The 16,609-nt window shown below is 39.1% G+C and overlaps 1 protein-coding gene across 13 annotated transcripts in view; it reads right to left on the bottom strand.

Moving 5' to 3' along the window:
* Window positions 1-16,609, bottom strand: part of PWWP2A (PWWP domain containing 2A) — a 64,384-nt gene that overhangs the window by 19,657 nt on the left and 28,118 nt on the right. For 6 of the 13 annotated variants that reach the window (XR_004032973.1, XR_004032974.1, XR_004032975.1 and 3 more), the window contains 2 exons: window positions 13,725-14,689; window positions 1,544-1,663 (listed from right to left, as the gene is read on the bottom strand). Coding sequence is in view for 7 of the 13 variants with exons in the window: in XM_030825699.1 (XP_030681559.1) it covers window positions 1,544-1,663; window positions 13,725-14,689 (1,085 nt within the window). In the remaining 6 variants the exon portion in view is untranslated. Of the gene's footprint in view, window positions 1-1,543; window positions 1,664-10,168; window positions 10,274-11,771; window positions 14,690-16,609 lie in introns of those variants that run through there. The other 7 variants (XM_030825718.1, XM_030825733.1, XM_030825742.1 and 4 more) reach the window with 4 other exon arrangements.

Raw genomic sequence — 16,609 nt, 5'->3', positions numbered from 1 at the left:
TTTTTAAACCAAAAATGGTATTTCAGTGGAATAATAACAAACACATCAAACACAATGCAACAAGGAAAACAGAAAAACCACTCCGTCCTTCCCATTATTTAACTTCCAAACATTTCACAGGAGGTATCTTCCCCATGATTTGACAGAACTGACTTGATTTTGTGTTGCCTTCCGGTGTTCCCATGCTTCCTTCGCTTACTAGATCAAGCCCTACAAAATACATTTCACAGGGTATTCTATCATGTTTCTCCTCAAGCAATGAAAAGTGACCTCTAGGGACAAATACTACACACATCAAAATGAAAGATGAATGCAGTCCTTGCTTCTGGAAAAAAAATGATTTACACTGTTTTAAAATTTGACATTGAGCTCAGTTTTTACTTTCTAAAACTAAGATACTGTACTAATATGATTGCAATACTAATAGATTAAGGCTCACACAGAACTTTGGAAGCAAATATTCCCATTTTATAAACTGAAAGAAAAAAGGTAAACACCCAATCCCATGTACAATTCCATTTCCTTCTATTTATGACTCTCATATTTGGCTTCAATTTTAGTGAGGCCTATTTAAGTTCAGTTAAAATCTATGGCAGGAAAGGTAAGGACTCAAACAGATCTTACTATTCCTGTGAGAGGTGCAGAAAAAAAAAAAAACACTATTCCCTCAAGAGATACGCATCTTAAGGGTAGCTACCACTCCTACGCAAATAAGTGTCCAAAATCCCAGCTGCAATCTCTAATCCAAAATTTGCCATTCTGACCCAGCTTGCAAATTACAGCTTCCATGCAACTATACAGTTCTTCGCTAGCTGTACAAACACCAGAGGGTTAAACAGCCTTACTTCAAGGAAGCAATAAAAGTAGTCAGTTTCAAAGCAGTGCAAACAGACAGAAATCCCTGAACTTTTCCTACCCTATAAGGGCCCAAAAGAAGCCTTTTAGGCATTATCCAAGGAGTTATTAATAAATGTACTTAAAGAAATAAGACTGTATTTCAGCACTATCTTTTACCACCCTCTGGAATTTTGACTTGCTTTATGTAAATGACAATGGTTTTGAGACTAATTCACTGGGAATATATATATATACATATGTGTTCACATATATATTCTTACATATATACAGTAAGAAGTAATGACTAAGAAGTTTAATGAATATAAAAGTGACAAAAAAAAGACTGAGATAGTGAAAAGATAAAAGAAATCCAGTAGTTTTGACTTTCCATGGAGACTCAGTTGCTATCTGACATAATTCTGCAAGGTCACACCCAACTTCTACCACCCTAAGAGAATCTGCTCTCAATTCACAGAAGCTCACAGGAGACTCCTCTTTTTTGGCATGGCAGGTAGTATCAATGGAAAGTTATTTTCACTCATTAAAACTATCACCTACACGAGGCACACCCGGCTACCAAAGTCAATGAAAACTAAAGAAAAAGAACTAATGAATTCTTTTAAGTCTAGCCTAATCTACTTCAGGAATGATTAAGTGATGAGATGATGCCCTCTTCACTTTGTGGCAGGGCTTAAAACAGACAGACCTGCCCGTTTCACTGTTAACTTCAATGCTCCCAGTCTGAATCCACAGTGGTCTGTCAGACACTGTAAGGGAGCAGCAGGACTCGTCACTGTCTGATGTAATAGCTGCCATTTGTTGAGACCTATGGTAGAAAAAACCAAGTTAACAAAAATAAAGCATTCGAGTTTTTTAATCCATCCATTTTACCAAAAAAATAGTTTTAAAATAAGACCAAAATTCAGGTGAATTTTCATAACAAATTTATTCTGGATAACTTGCTCGCTTCACAGAAAGAGAAGCTTTGGTACTAAATGAAAACAGACTTGAGAGCTGTGTAGACACAACAGCCTTCGCCAGGAGAGGGCACTCTCCGGCTCAAGTCAAATCCACGGCAAGATGCCATGGGGCACACCAAGATTCTGCCCTCCAAGCAAACTAACAAATGAAAAGGGGAAATGCTAACTCACACCGGGTGTTCTTAACAAAAAATGTTTTACTAATCTCACATTAGCCTAGTGTTGGAGAAGTCCTGATCTTCTCAGTCAGTGTTCAAAGATAAGGTTGAACTTGTCATCCCTGTTCACCCTACATAATTAATGAGCTTAATGAGCTCAATGACCCTTTTTTTTTCTTTGAGGCAGAGTCTCACTCTTGTTGCCCAGGCTGGAGTACAATGGCGCGATCTCGGCTCACTGCAACCTCCACCTCCCAGGTTCAAGCGATTCTCCTGCCTCAGCCTTCCGAGTAGGTGGGATTACAGGCGTCCGCCACCACACCTGGCTAATTTTTTATATTTTTAGTAGAGATGGGGTTTCACCATTTTGGCCAGCCTGGTCTCAAATTCCTGACCTCAGGTGATCCACCTGCCTCGGCCTCCCAAAGTGCTGGGATTATAGGTGTGAGGCACCACACCGAGCCTCTTTTGACCCTTTTTAGCAAAATGACCAAAAACTGCCTCAATCCCTTTCCACTTTAATCCCAATAACCACACTTGCATACTATTCAGAACCTAAATTTACTGTGTGAGGTAATACCTCGTTGAAATAACAGTTATAACAAGATAAGCTTTTTTATGACACTTAAGCTTTCAGAACAGACTTCAAATACTAAGCGTAATTTAAATGAAGGACTGCTATCTTAAGCCTAATTTTTAAACATATTTGCTTGTTTGCTTACTTTCCTAACTATAAATAAAAAACAATTCACCTATCACATCAATGTAGTCAACTCTGGGATCATTAGTTAGATAACATCCAGTCTTTATAATAATTTTTTTAATGCTAAGTTAAATTAGAAGCAGCAGTATATAATGAAAACCTATTGATAAAAGGCATTCCTGACATTGAAAAGATTTTGTATACACCTGATCTAGAAAAGTAATTACTTCTGAATTTTAACTCAGGGGAAAATAATTTTTTAGGGTGAGATTTAATAATGAGGCATTTATCCTTTTGTTCATGGAAAAACTTAATATACTATCAACTATAACCCAACAGCAATCACACAAGAATAAGGGAATCTGAGTGCACTAAAGAAATCACCTTTTGAACCTCTCCCTCTACAAGTAAAACTTGTTAGGTTTCAACAATCATTCTAGAGATCTCCTTTTCAATTTTCAGCAAGGAGAGTCAAGATGTATCAAAGAATGATCTCATGTTTCCCTGTGCAATTCCTCACCTGCAACCCCCTGAAATGCCAAAATATTAACAAACCAGTCCCTCTGGTCCACAGTGCCCGGTTTGTGAGTCTTTTGTGCTAATGTTTAAGATAATCTTCCCCTCAATGCTTTTAGGATCTCAAGGCTTTTCTTTAGAAATTTACCACTAGTACAGGATATCCATTAGGAAGAGCCAAGGAGACCCAGCTGTGATGCAGTAAGTGGACGGAGAGACCCATGAAAAGGCGGCAATTTCATCGGAAATTACTTATTTTGTCCTTTGAGAGAAAGCTTAAGTGCAACAATGGCAACTATTCTTGGGAAGCAGCAGAACTGTAATGGGCAAACCAGAACAGGGTAACCCTCAATCTCCCTCTTAGCGTGCACGAAAGAAGTAGAGCTTATGCTCTTAAAGAAAGCCCACAATTAAAAACTAAAAACTTAAGAGGATAGACATGTACCTATTATCTCACTGAACACTCAAAATCAATTTTCTTAATACAGCAAAGCATGATGCAACATGAACAAGCAGGAAAAGCAACAACAGTATCTCATCTTACAATAGCCCTTCTGGCTTTCCAAGCTTAGGGCTATTTTTCTAACCAGCTCTTTTACTAGAGTTTTAGATAAACTGCATGTAATTCTTCCCAGTATACCAGGACTCACACCAAGATGTGCCACTCTCAGCCAGATTCTTGCTAAAAACTAAACTGTTGGGGGAGATGACACATTTGTGATTAAGAGCATCCCCAAAATGACCCATGGGTAAAAATGACTATCCTCTGGAAAATATGGCCAAACCACACACAGATCAAGGCGTTGGAATGTGTGGCATTTCCCTCCTAGAAAGAGGAGACAATCTACTCAATCATACGAGCAGCAATAAGAACAAAAATGTTCAAATTAATCTCCACTTTTTCTCCATACGGCAAAACATTAAAACAGTAAAATGCTACGGTCCCAGGGAAACATGGCATCTATGCAAATCAGCTAATTTACCCAAAAGCTGACAAATGTAGCTTTGTAGTTCTAACATCTTTGTAAAGTATTCCTAATAGGACCTCCACTGCATTGAGCCCTACCAGCTCAGACACTTTTGTGTCATGGAAAGGGCTCAGGATGCATGGGGCATCTGCGATGGTCATCGGCCATTAGGACGTGTCTGAATTGCTCATCGTTCATTCACGAGAAGACAATCATTTCCCCCCATGCCAGGCCCTGCGTTTGGCATAAGGGAGAGTAGAATAGGAAAGTGAGTACCAGATCACTGGAATTTGCATGTTAAATAAATGAATGGGGCAAGAGTTGAAATATGTTAACACAGGTCTCCTTTAACCATAATCCTCATGACCTTCAATTCAGTTAACCTCTACAAATGCCTATTCAAACTAGTGAGTCCATGCTACTTCCAGAGACTTGTGAATAATCATACTATGATTTCTCGAAATTTTCAGGTACAAATAACATTGTTATATTTCCATTTATATGGAGTATACGTTGCAGAATGATACTATCAAAAGCTACCAGAATTTACTGTGCAACACAAAGTGATTGCAGTGGTAGTAATAATAGCAAGGATTTATACAGCCTCATGCGAGACTTTTTTTTTATTGCTTTAAATATTCTTTTAAATTCTCACAATTGCCTTATGAGGAGATACTATTATTCTCCTTATTTCACAGGTGATGATATTGGGAGTAACCTGTGTAAGATCACATAGTGTGTAAGTGGCTGATCCAAGTCAGGCTTTGAATCCATCAAGTCTGGCTCAAGAGCTTGTACTTTGAGCCATGTGCCTGAAAAGTGAAAGGCAATGGTTCTTTGCTCAATAAAAGCCTGCTATTAAGCATTACTGTTGCAAAAATCTTTTTTCTGTTTTGAGACAGGGTCTCACTCTGTTGCCCAGGCTGGAGTGCAGTGGCAGGACGATGGCTAACAGCAGCCTCAGCCTCCCAGGCTAAAGTGGTCCTCCCACCTCAGCCTCCCAAGTAGCTGGGACTACAGGTGTGCACCACCGAGCCCACCTTATTTTTTTATATTTTTTGTAGAGATAGAGTTTCACCATGTTGCCCAGGCTGGTCTCAAACTCCTGGACTCAAATGATGCTCCTGCCTCGATCTCCCAAAGTACTAGGATTATAGGCATGACCCAAGACACCTGGTCCTAAAAATGTTAATGAATGCTTAAACTCACCTGCATCACTGGCAAGTTATATATATATACTTCTAAGTATCCATTTCTTTCTTTTCCACTCAACTTGATGACACTCTCACATTACAAAAAATTTTTCCACAGGCAATAAAAAAATTCTATCATATTTTACCTGACATCCCTAGGCTTTTTCAATAGCTTTTAAGTGAATCTAAATGAGGGACACTGAGGGGTACAAAATTACCTTAAATAGTTAAAAAAAAAAAAAAAAAAAGAAAAGAAAAAGAAAAAGAAAAGAAGCCCTTGCTAACACTTGATACGCATTTTATTTATTTATTTATTTATTTTGAGATGGAGTTTGGCTCTGTTACCCAGGCTGGAGTGCAGTGGCATAATCTTGGCTCACTGCAACCTCTGCCTCCTGGGTTCAAGTGATTCTCCTGCCTCAGCCTCCCGAGTAGCTGGGACTACAGGCACCCACCACCATGCCCCAGCTAATTTTTGTATTTTTAATAGGGAAAGGGTTTCACCATGTTGGCCAGGCTGGTCTTGAACTCCTGACCTCAGGTGATCCAGCCACTTTGGCCTCCCAAAGTGCTAGGATTACAGGAATGAGCCACTGCACTCGGCCCCTGATATGCATTATAATTACAAGGTTTTTATTTGAGAAGAGGAAAAAAGTGTGATCATAACAGGCTAACACTTCAGCTATGAAGTATTTGGCTTTTCCTTGTAGATACTGACAACCAGGATAGAAAAAGTTATGAGAAGTTTTAATGATGGTTTCTGGTTAAGACTCAGATTTCCAAGTCAATATAAGGAAGTAACAGTCACTTTTTTTTTTTTTTTTTTTTTGAGGTGGAGTCTCACTCTGTCACCCAGGCTGGAGTGCAATGGCGCAATCTCGGCTCACTGCAACCTCTGCCTCCTGGGTTCAAGCGATTCTCTTGCCTCAGCCTCCTGAGTAGCTGGGATTACAGGTGTTCGCCAGCACGCCCATCTAATTTTTGTATTTTTAATAGAGACAGGGTTTCACCATGTTGGTCACGTGGTCTCGAACTCCTCACCTCATGATCCACCCGCCTTGGCCTCCCAAAGTGCTGGGATTACAGGTGTGAGCCACCACGCCTGGCTGTCACATGTCACATTCTATTTTTTTTTTTTTTTTTTTTTTGAGATGGAGTCTCGCTCTGTCACCCAGGCTGGAATGCAGCGGCGCAATCCCGGCTCACTGCAACCTCTGCCTACTGGGTTCATGCCATTCTACTGCCTCAGCCTCCTGAGCAGCTGGGACTACAGGTGCCCGCCACCACGCCCGGCTCATTTTTGTATTTTTAATAGAGATGGGGTTTCACCATGTTGGCCAGGCTGGCCTCGAACTCCTTAACTCAGGTGATCTGCCTGCCTCGGCCTCCCAAAGTGCTGGGATTACAGAAGTGGGCCACCGCGCCCAGCCTTTATAACTGTCACTTTCTTATGACACAAAGAAACTTCCATATTTAAATAATGACTGTTTTCAACTTCTTTTTAACGATACTTTACAAAAATATCAGAAATGTGAAGAAAAAATATTTAGCTGGGCGCAGTGGCTCATACCTGTAACCCCACCACTTTGGGAGGCTGAGGCGGAAGTTACTGCTTGAGCCCAGGAGTTCAAGACCAGCCTGGGCAACATAGTGTGACCCTGTCTCTACAAATAATTTTTTAAAATTGGTCAGGTGTGATGGTATGTGTCTGTGGCCCCAGCTATGAGGCTGAGGCAGGAGAATCGCCTGAGCCCAGGAGGTCAAGGCTGTAGTGAGTCATGATTATACTCCTACAGTCTAGCTTAGGTGAGAGTGAGACCTTGTCTCTAAATAAATAAATATATATATACACATATTTTTTTAAATTCACCTTTAAACCAAGTTTGCAATTGGTCTGTTTTTAACATCAAGGCTTTATGGTCCAGGCGCAGTGGCTCACGCCTATAATCCCAGCACTTTGGGAGCCCGAGGCGGGTGGATCACCTGAGGTCAGGAATTGAGACCAGCATGGCCAACATGGTGGAACCCCATCTTCCTGCCTCAGCCTCTGGAGCAGCTGGGACTATAGGCATGAACCACGGTGTTCAGCCTCATAAATAATTTGTCAATTTTGAATATGGAAGTCATTTAAATTAGTAATGGAATTAAACTACTTTCCAAGTTTTACATACCATCACACTTTTTGCCATATTTTAATAATATGTATACCACTTTTTGAAATTTACTTGCTTTTTCCACTTTTTATGTCAGTACAGTTAATGGAAAACAAATATGCCTTGATATAAAAGTTTATGTTACTGGAAGGGAACAGTTTTAACCAAAACCAAATAACTTCTAGGTAAGTGCAGTCACACTAATTCACCTAAAAATTTGGCAGTTACAGTTCTTAAAAATGGAGACGCTGGCCGAGCACGGTGGCTCATGCCTATAATCCTAGCACTTTGTTGGGGGCCAAGACGAGAGGATCACTTGAGCCCAGGAGTTTGAGACCAGCCTGGGCAACAAAGGGAGATTTTGTCTCTACTAAACATTTTTTAAAAATTAGCCAGGCATGGTGACATGCACCAGTAGTCCCAGCTACGGTGGGGGCAGGGGGCTTGAGGTGGGAGAACTGCTTGACCCCAGGAAGTCTAGGCTGTGATCTCGCCACTGCATTCCAGCCTGGGCGGCAGAGTGCGACCCTATCTCAAAAAAAAAAAAAAAAAAAAAAAAAAAAGGAGAGGCTGGGGCACCGATTAGCATTGTAAGCTACAGTTATTTCCTTGTGTAGGACTACAGGTTGATCAGGAAGGAATCCTGGAAGTGGGCAATGCTAGCAGCATATTCCAATCACATCACTGACCAAGAAAAACACTCCTGTAACTTAATTTCTAACACCTTCTAGAAAGTGCCATCCTAATTTTAAAAATTTCTATCAAAACTAAATTACAAATGGAAGGTGGTGATGGTTGAACAACATTGTGAATGTTATTTAATGCCACAGAACTGTATAATTAAAAATGATTAAGATGATGAATTTTACATCTATTTAGTTTTTTAAATACCACACAAAAAAATCACAGTGCTCCATTAATATAACAAGGAGAAGGTGATTTTCATACAATGCCACAAGAAAAGGAAAACAAAAATCCTGTTTGGATCTATAAATGTTAGGTCTCTTACTTGAATAAAGATAAGACAAAGAGTTGTTTATCTTATGTTAGTGTCAATTATCCATGGTAAAGACACCAAAATACCCTGGAAAACTAAAAATATACAGATCAGCTATATCACTGTGACTTTAAATTTCCTATTCCTTCATTCAAAATAGCACAACAAAGCATATTACTATAAGCTAATGCTTTCATTTTTTAATCCTGTTCATTTGTTGAATGAAGGAATACAGTAAATCTACACAAACTGTAAACTTGGATATGAAGGGCCTATTAACTAAATCAGAACCAGGTAAAAGTAACTAATGCACACTCACTGTTTTATTTTCTCCTCGAAATTGGCATGGCATCCTATTTCTGAATTCCTTATGTCCGGGGCATGTTTTTTGTTTTGTTTATTGAGACAGTCTCACTCTGTCACCCAGGCTGGAGTGCAACCTCCGCCTCCCGGGTTCAAGCAATTCTCCTGACTCAGCCTCTCGAGTAGCTGGGATTACAGGTGTATGCCACCATGCGCAGCTAATTTTTGTGTTTTTAGTAGAGATGGGGTTTAATACAGACGGGGTTTCGCCATGTTGGCCAGGCTGGTCTCGAACTCCTGACCTCAGGTGATCCACCTGCCTCAGCCTCCCTAAGTGCTGGGATCACAGGCATGAGCTACCATACCCAGCCATATCCGGCATTTTTTAAGAGATTGTTTTAATAGCTGTAATATAAGAACACTACCAAAACGAAAACTAAATTTGCCCCAACTTAGAAACTGAGTCTTCATTCTCTCTGGAAAATTCCCTATTGGAGGCCATCACTAGGCACAAATTCCTGAATCAAAACATTAATTTTTCTAGACATTTGCCCATCTCTTTGGCTGTAAGTACTAATAAAAGTGAAAGCGTGCAGCACAGACCATAGAAAATTCACAACTTAAAAGGGAAAACCTAATTTTAGATACAAATTATAGACTTAAGGTATTTCCAATTCCCAATTCAGTTATTCTACAGACTTGTGACCTTTTAAACATAACCAATTTTTAGAAAAGTAAAACCTGCTTAAATAGGAGTGTAACTCAATATTTTGCAATTTAGACACTCAGGCTCACTTATGAAGATATATTCATTTAGTTGATTTTAGTGTCAGTTCCCTGTTCTTTGCCTCCAGTCTGTTTTTACATCAAAATTCCTGCCTATTCAACTTGGTACTAATCTACAATTACTATTTACAGATTTTTTCCCCATCAAAACCATCTAAGGACACATCACCACATTTTTCCCCATCAAAACCATCTAGGGACACACCACCACATCATGCAAAAAGGCTCCAGACTAGTGAATCCCAGTTTCTCTATCTCACTGATATATAGGGTTTTTTTCAGAGACAGGGTCTCACTCTTGCCCAGACCAGAGTGCAGTGGTGTGATCATAGCTCACTGCAGCCTCTAACTCCTGAGCTCAAGCCATCTTAGCCTCCCAAGTAGCTAGGATACAGGCGAATAGCTGGGACTGTAGGCGTGCGCCACCATGCCCAGCTAAGTTTTTATTTTTCTGCAGAGATGGCGGGGGGACAGGGGTCTATGTTGCCCAGACTGGTCTCGAACTCCGGGCCTCAAGCAATTATCCCACCTTGGCCTTCCAAACTTCTAGGAATATGGGAATGACCCACCGCACCTGGCCTCTCACAGATAATTGTTTGGTCTTTGGTTCCACATCTGTAAATGAGAGTTGAATGGATGTTCCTTCCAAATGATTAGTCAGCTTCCTGGTCTATAAATTCTAGAAAGTAAAAAGGGAAAAATACTCTGATGCTTTACATTTCTGAGAATTTCCAGAAATAAAGACATTCTTAGCTTTCATAACTCTTCCTTCACTTGGTTTCTCCCCTGGCCAGTCCTTTGTTTTAGCCACGACTCTTACTTAAGCCGCAGATTTGGTCTAAGCCAGTTTACTCCCACTCCAAGGGGAAAAAATACCCACTTCTGTTATCTCCATATCAAGAATAAGTGCCTTTTATCATTTCAAAGAGAAATATAAAGTGGCTACAACTACCCAATTCAACTCTATCTCCATCTGCAGTAGATACTGGACAAATTTATCTAAGACATTTCCATTGGAATAAAAGTTTTTAATATTCAGCTATTAGAGTTTAGAATACATATTTAAGATTAGATTCTTTAAAACTTGCTTCCCTACTGAAACTACAAATGAAATATGCCAGACCGCCAGTTTAAAATGAAGGGGTCATTTGACATATCATTTGTGATATGCTCAACCTTTTCCTCAAAGTTGTGTTCTACAAAACAGATTGTTACTTTTATATTCAACAATGACTTTTTTTCTTTCTTCTCTTTCCCCATGGCTTCTGAAACAAATTAAATTTGGTTTATGCCACAAGAGCACATTTACCAGGCACTTGACCATATTAGTAATGTCCACTTCAAACTACTGTTAAGATAAAACTCACCCAGATCATTAAACAAAGCCTTGGAATTACATATTTTGGTGACTTTTAAGTCTTTCTGAACTTTAGATTTCAAACTTTTAAAAACACCTGAATGAACAAGTTCATTAATCTGAAACAAATACTTGGAAAATCTTTTAGGATAGTTCCTTATAACTTCTCAACCACGCTGTGAATTTCAAAGAATTTTTTTTTTAAGTATAGTTGTTTCTGTTTGCAGGAAAGAATATGTTCTACTCAAGTGAAACATCTGTTTTTAAAATGTGTGTTTATTATAATCAAAAAGCATTGAGTGAGTTCCCCAGAAGAAATTCTACTTGCTTTTGCAGAAATTCGCAGTCAATAACCTTAAGAAAGCTGACAAGACTATTGATTTTCAATCTCCATTAATCTTTTCATTATGAGTTCCATAATAACTACTTCAAATTGGATTTAGAAATCCACAAAAAACTGCTAAACTTTAAATTTCTTAAAGTATTGAAATTAGATATCCAAAAGTTGTTAAGACACAAAAAGTATGAAAGCAACTTTAAAAATCTTGAGATAAACTTGCCTCCACTTGCCTCCTCAGATATATTTCTCACTACTAATACAAAGCTAAAAATGGAAAATAAGAAATCAAATCTTAGGGACAGATGGACCGTGTAGAAAAATAGTAAGCTAAGTTACTAGCCCCAAAAGCAGTGATACATGAGGCAGAAAACCAAACAGAAAAGACCGGTTGTAATTACCCAAATGTAAAAAAAGGAAGCATGTGATGAAATATTAAAGCTAAAAATTAAAATTCACACATTTATGAGAAATTGGCAGAAAGGGGGTATCAAATCTAAAAGCATTATCAAACCTCTATACTATAAAATCTTATTTTGAGAATATACTGATTCATCTCTCATTATTTGAAGCTTTCTTATCTCAGATAATATATTCCCTGACAGGGCAGATAGCAAAATAAAAGTTTGATTTTTCATCTCTTCTAAACACTCTTACAAAGAATAATTTTCTACCATCTTGAAATTTTTCAAAGCTTTTTGAGAAACACACACAAATAATTTGGATTTAGTTGATTTTATTTACAGTTTTTTTTGATTTTTTTTTTTTTTTTTTTTACATTTCAGAGCATTACACAATTACATTTTCTCATTTTCTGACCTGCAAACAGATACCTTAAACGGAAATTATTTTGTTTTAATTATCAAATTAGGTACATCCAAAATGCAACAATTACACATATGACAATTAATTCACAAAGTATAATTTTACTGGGACATATCCTAAGAATTTAGGAACAGCCAGTCAGGAGAAATCTGACCAAATTTAGCAATCAACCATTTACAAATCCAAAATCAAACCTATCTAAACTCCCAAACCAGAAGCTTGAAAGTATTTATTAAATCCCCACTGGACGAAAGACAGTGATGACTAACACCTATCCAGTCTTGACAGTTTTAATCCCAAACACTGGGCTATTTCCCCGGTCTGTAACTGAATAGCAAGCATCTGTTTGTCAAACACCTAACCATCTAACTTTTACACCATTATGCGCATAGAAAGGCTAAGTGTTCATTATTTAAAAAACAAGTAGTCATTAAATATCCACACTATTCCCCCAGCTCACCAAGCCCTTATTGCAATCCCAAATATGCAACCTGTGTCACACAGTGACAGGCTATATTTCATATATATACATATGTGTATATATATATGTATATATATGTGTATATATACAGTATTAGGTACAAATGGCAATTAACAGTCCCTACAAAAATTCAATTTCAGTTGAGGCTATAGCTCCTATGCCTTGGGATGGTTTTGAACTTCAAAACTGAAAAATACTGCTAAAATCTCACTTCCTTAACACAAAATTTGATTATACGTTCAGTTTAAGCTCTCAGTCTAAAAATGGCTATAAGGTAAGCATTAAAAAGCCAGCCAACTGAGTGCAACTTCTCTCTCCAATCTGGCCAAGCTATTTTGTAGAAATTATTTCTAACTAGACTAGAAAATCTATGGTGACTTCCAATGGTCTTGCCTACCTTACTGCCCATGTTCACGTTTCAAACTGTGTCAACAAAGCCCGCACTTCAGGGGTCAGCTGCTTGGCAGCCTTAGCTGCCTCTGTGATAGCCTTGCGATACAGGCCCTTTCTCTTCTTATTAAAGCGTGACTGGAAGTTTTCTAAAAAGGGGGAGAGTTGTGAAAGAGCAAGGAAAGATGTTGTTGGAGACCCAAACCATGAAATACGGGCCTCCTGTCGGACTAAAAGGCCGTTATCTTTCCGGCTCACAGTTATAGTAAGAATACGGGCTGGCCACCAAGGGAAGCCATATATCTTGGCCCAAACAATGTCCCCTACACATATGGTCCTGCCATCTGGTGTGACGCATTTAGAGACGTTTTTGGAAAAGACCTTCATTTTCAAGGAATTACTGAGCTTTTTCTCTTCCTTTGAAGAGGAGGAAGTGGAGGAGGTGGAAGGTGCATGCATACTGCCTGGAGGAAAATCAAAGCTTTCAGAAGAACTACACTCAGAGTTGGAAGATTTCAAATCATCTGTGCTATCAATGCTACACACTGAAGCACTGGAAGAGTCAGATTTCTTTTGATTTAGGGTCATGTAAACAGAGATATTGTTTTTGCTGCCCTTTTTGCCCAATGTCTGTGGTTCATCCTGATCACCAGGCACATGCACTTCATTTGTGTCCTGAACCTCACTGCTGGCCTCTTCAGGGCCTTTTGAGTGACTCTGATTTTCTGAAGGGGCCTCACCTGCTGAGCGGGTAGAGGTGCAGCGAGACTGGGGCTTGGGTGCCATCTTGCCACTCCGCATTTTCTCAAGTCCTGTCTTCAGAGAAGAGTCATTTTCTTCATTCCTGTACCTCTGTGGTTTTAAACGAACCCGGGGTGGAAGGGAACCTGAGCTAGGATTCTGATATCGACGTGTGAAATGGACTTTTGAATGTGCATTTTTGGAAGTAGAGGTTTCATTTCGCTTCTTTTGTGCCTTTTCTTTGGCAATTTTTAACACTTCCCGAGCTTTCGCATGATCCATGTTCTTACTCTGGAGAACTTTTTTAGTACTTAACTGAGCTTTTGATGTATTTGCCTGAGCAGAAACTTTTACTACTCTGCCTCTGCTGTAAGCAATATTTGAAACCTTAACCACAGCATTTCTTTTCTGGCTTTCATTTTGGTTTTTCCCATCCACTTTATGGTCAGTTTTCAGTTTTTTGTTCACAGTAGTTATACTTTCATTTCTCCGTTTTTTATCTTCATATTTAGAAGAGTCACTTGCACTACTACCTTTTCTAATTTCCTTTTTTTCAGCAACAACACTGTTTTTACATTTATCACACAGAACTTGCCTGGGTCGTAGTTTAATAGCATTCATTATTGAAGTGGGTTCTTCCCTGTACATTTTTCGTTTGGGTCGCTTAATTTTCCGAGGAGGTGGCTGAGGTATTGATTGGTTATATGTGTCCCTGATAAACAAAGGGGGAGGATAAGGTGCTCCTTCATGGAAGAGAGGTGGTGGTTTGGAAGTCCACAGGCTTTCAGCCAAGCTCAGCTCGGGATGTGGGACAGGAGAAGGGTCATCAGGAACAGCACCATTTGCTTCACACTTGACTTCTGTCCCTTCTTGGAATGTATTACTTTGGAGCGGCATGGCTTCTGGTTTATCCTTATATTCCCTTTTGGGAAATACTGTCACAGGGATACCATGGGGCCCAAACCTTTGAAAGAAATAGAAGAAAAAAAGAAGACATTAAGTTAACATCTATAATTCAATTTCTTAAATGTAAACAACACCTGATGCTTATTTATATATAACCTTTCCCGAAAACTATTTCATATTAAAAAACAAGAACACAAAAATCTACTGACTATCTCTTCCCCTAAAAGTCCAAAGACCTTCATTTCTTTAGGTTCTACATTTTTGGTAAAAACAAACAGCTGCCCTAAGCAATGCCAGAATAGTTGACTATACTTAAAGTAGGTATTTCCAGTCTTGAATCAGAAAGAATGTTTTCTCAGATAGCTTTATGTTAAGCATCACATATATTACATTCACTGAACCATATACAACATTTTCAGTAAATGCAACTACAACTTTGTGAAACACACATATATTTCTTCCTCTAGTTATAACAGCTTTCAAAACCTCCACAAAGCAAATTCAGCCTTAACTACCCAAAACTACTTAATGAGTAAAATCCCATCTCAACTTTACTGGTTAATCACCGAAGATTCAAAGAAAGTTGCTCTTTTACTCTTGCATCCTAACTAGTTACCTATTCTGCCTCCCAAAACACAAAAATATGAAGAACTCAGATACTCAAACTACTTCAAACAGTTACAGAGCTGTGGCTTTCTTTTTAAATCATCTCACATTAAGAAATATATCTGCATTGCAATCCAATAAAACACAGGAATGGGCCGGGTGCAGTGACTCACGCCTGTAATCCCAGCACTTTGGGAGGCCAAGGTGGGCGGATCACGAGGTCAGGAGATCAAGACCATCCTTGCGAACATGGTGAAACCCCATCTCTACTAAAAATATAAAAAGATTCGCAGGGCGTGGTGGCGGGTGCCTGTAGTCCCAGCTACTCGGGAGGATGAGGCAGGAGAATGGCATGAACCCAAGAGGTGGAGCTTGCAGTGAGCCGAGATCGCACCACTGCACTCCAGCCTGGGCAACAGAGCAAGACTCTGTCTCAAAAAAAAAAAAAAAGACCACTTATGAATGTATACATGCATCCATATATACATAAATACACACACTTAAGCAAAAGTTTCACCAAGTACTTAACCTTGTATTTTGTGACACATAATTTCTTTTCTACTCTGGTCTACTTCATTTGTTTTAAGGCTAGTCAGACCCATTAAACTGATCTGAAAACTCCATTACAGGTCCAGACTCTGTTTGCAAACCACGGTACCTAATACAAATCTTTAAAATTCTCAGTTTCTAATAACCTTATTTCATCAATAGAGTTAGAAATAACAGTGGTTTAACGTGCCTGGGCTGAATATCAAGAACCTGATCCTTAAAATAAACTTGCTATACTAAGTTTTCTTCACATAAAATCAAATCACACTACCAAATAATTTCAGCATGTAGGTTAGCATGTTGACTATATGCACTATTTGATTCCAACAGTATCTAACACAATGCAACTGTAATGCCAATCCTGTAAGGCAAAGGGGCTTAGATCTAAACCCAAAGATTGGCTTCAGGTAGTCAGTCACATGGAACCTTCAAAACTAGATGCCAATGTTTTATATATGTCTGTCTTTTCTACACTACTAATCTTCAGTGCTCAGATTCTCCGAAATGATCTTTTTTTTTTTTTTTTTTTAAAGACAAGATCTCACTCTGTCATCCAGGCTGCAGTGCAAGTGGTACCATCACAGCTCACTGCAGCCTCGACCTCCTAGGCTCAAGCAATCCTCCTATCTCAGCCTCCCAAGTAGCTGGGACCACAGACACACATCACCATGCCTGGCTCATTTTAGTATTTTTTGTAGAGACAGGGTTTCACCATGTTGTCCAAGCGAATGCCTGAGCTCAAGCAGTCTGCCCACCTCAGCCTCCCAAAGTGCTGGGATTACAGACGTGAGCCACCGTGTCCGGCAGGGAATGTTCTTATGCT

The sequence above is a fragment of the Nomascus leucogenys genome, chromosome 2 (genome assembly GCF_006542625.1).
Source record: "Nomascus leucogenys isolate Asia chromosome 2, Asia_NLE_v1, whole genome shotgun sequence".
Classification (NCBI taxonomy): domain Eukaryota; kingdom Metazoa; phylum Chordata; class Mammalia; order Primates; family Hylobatidae; genus Nomascus; species Nomascus leucogenys.
The sequence above is the reverse complement of the archived record's forward strand: the minus strand, read 5'-3'. Positions and strand labels throughout refer to the sequence as shown.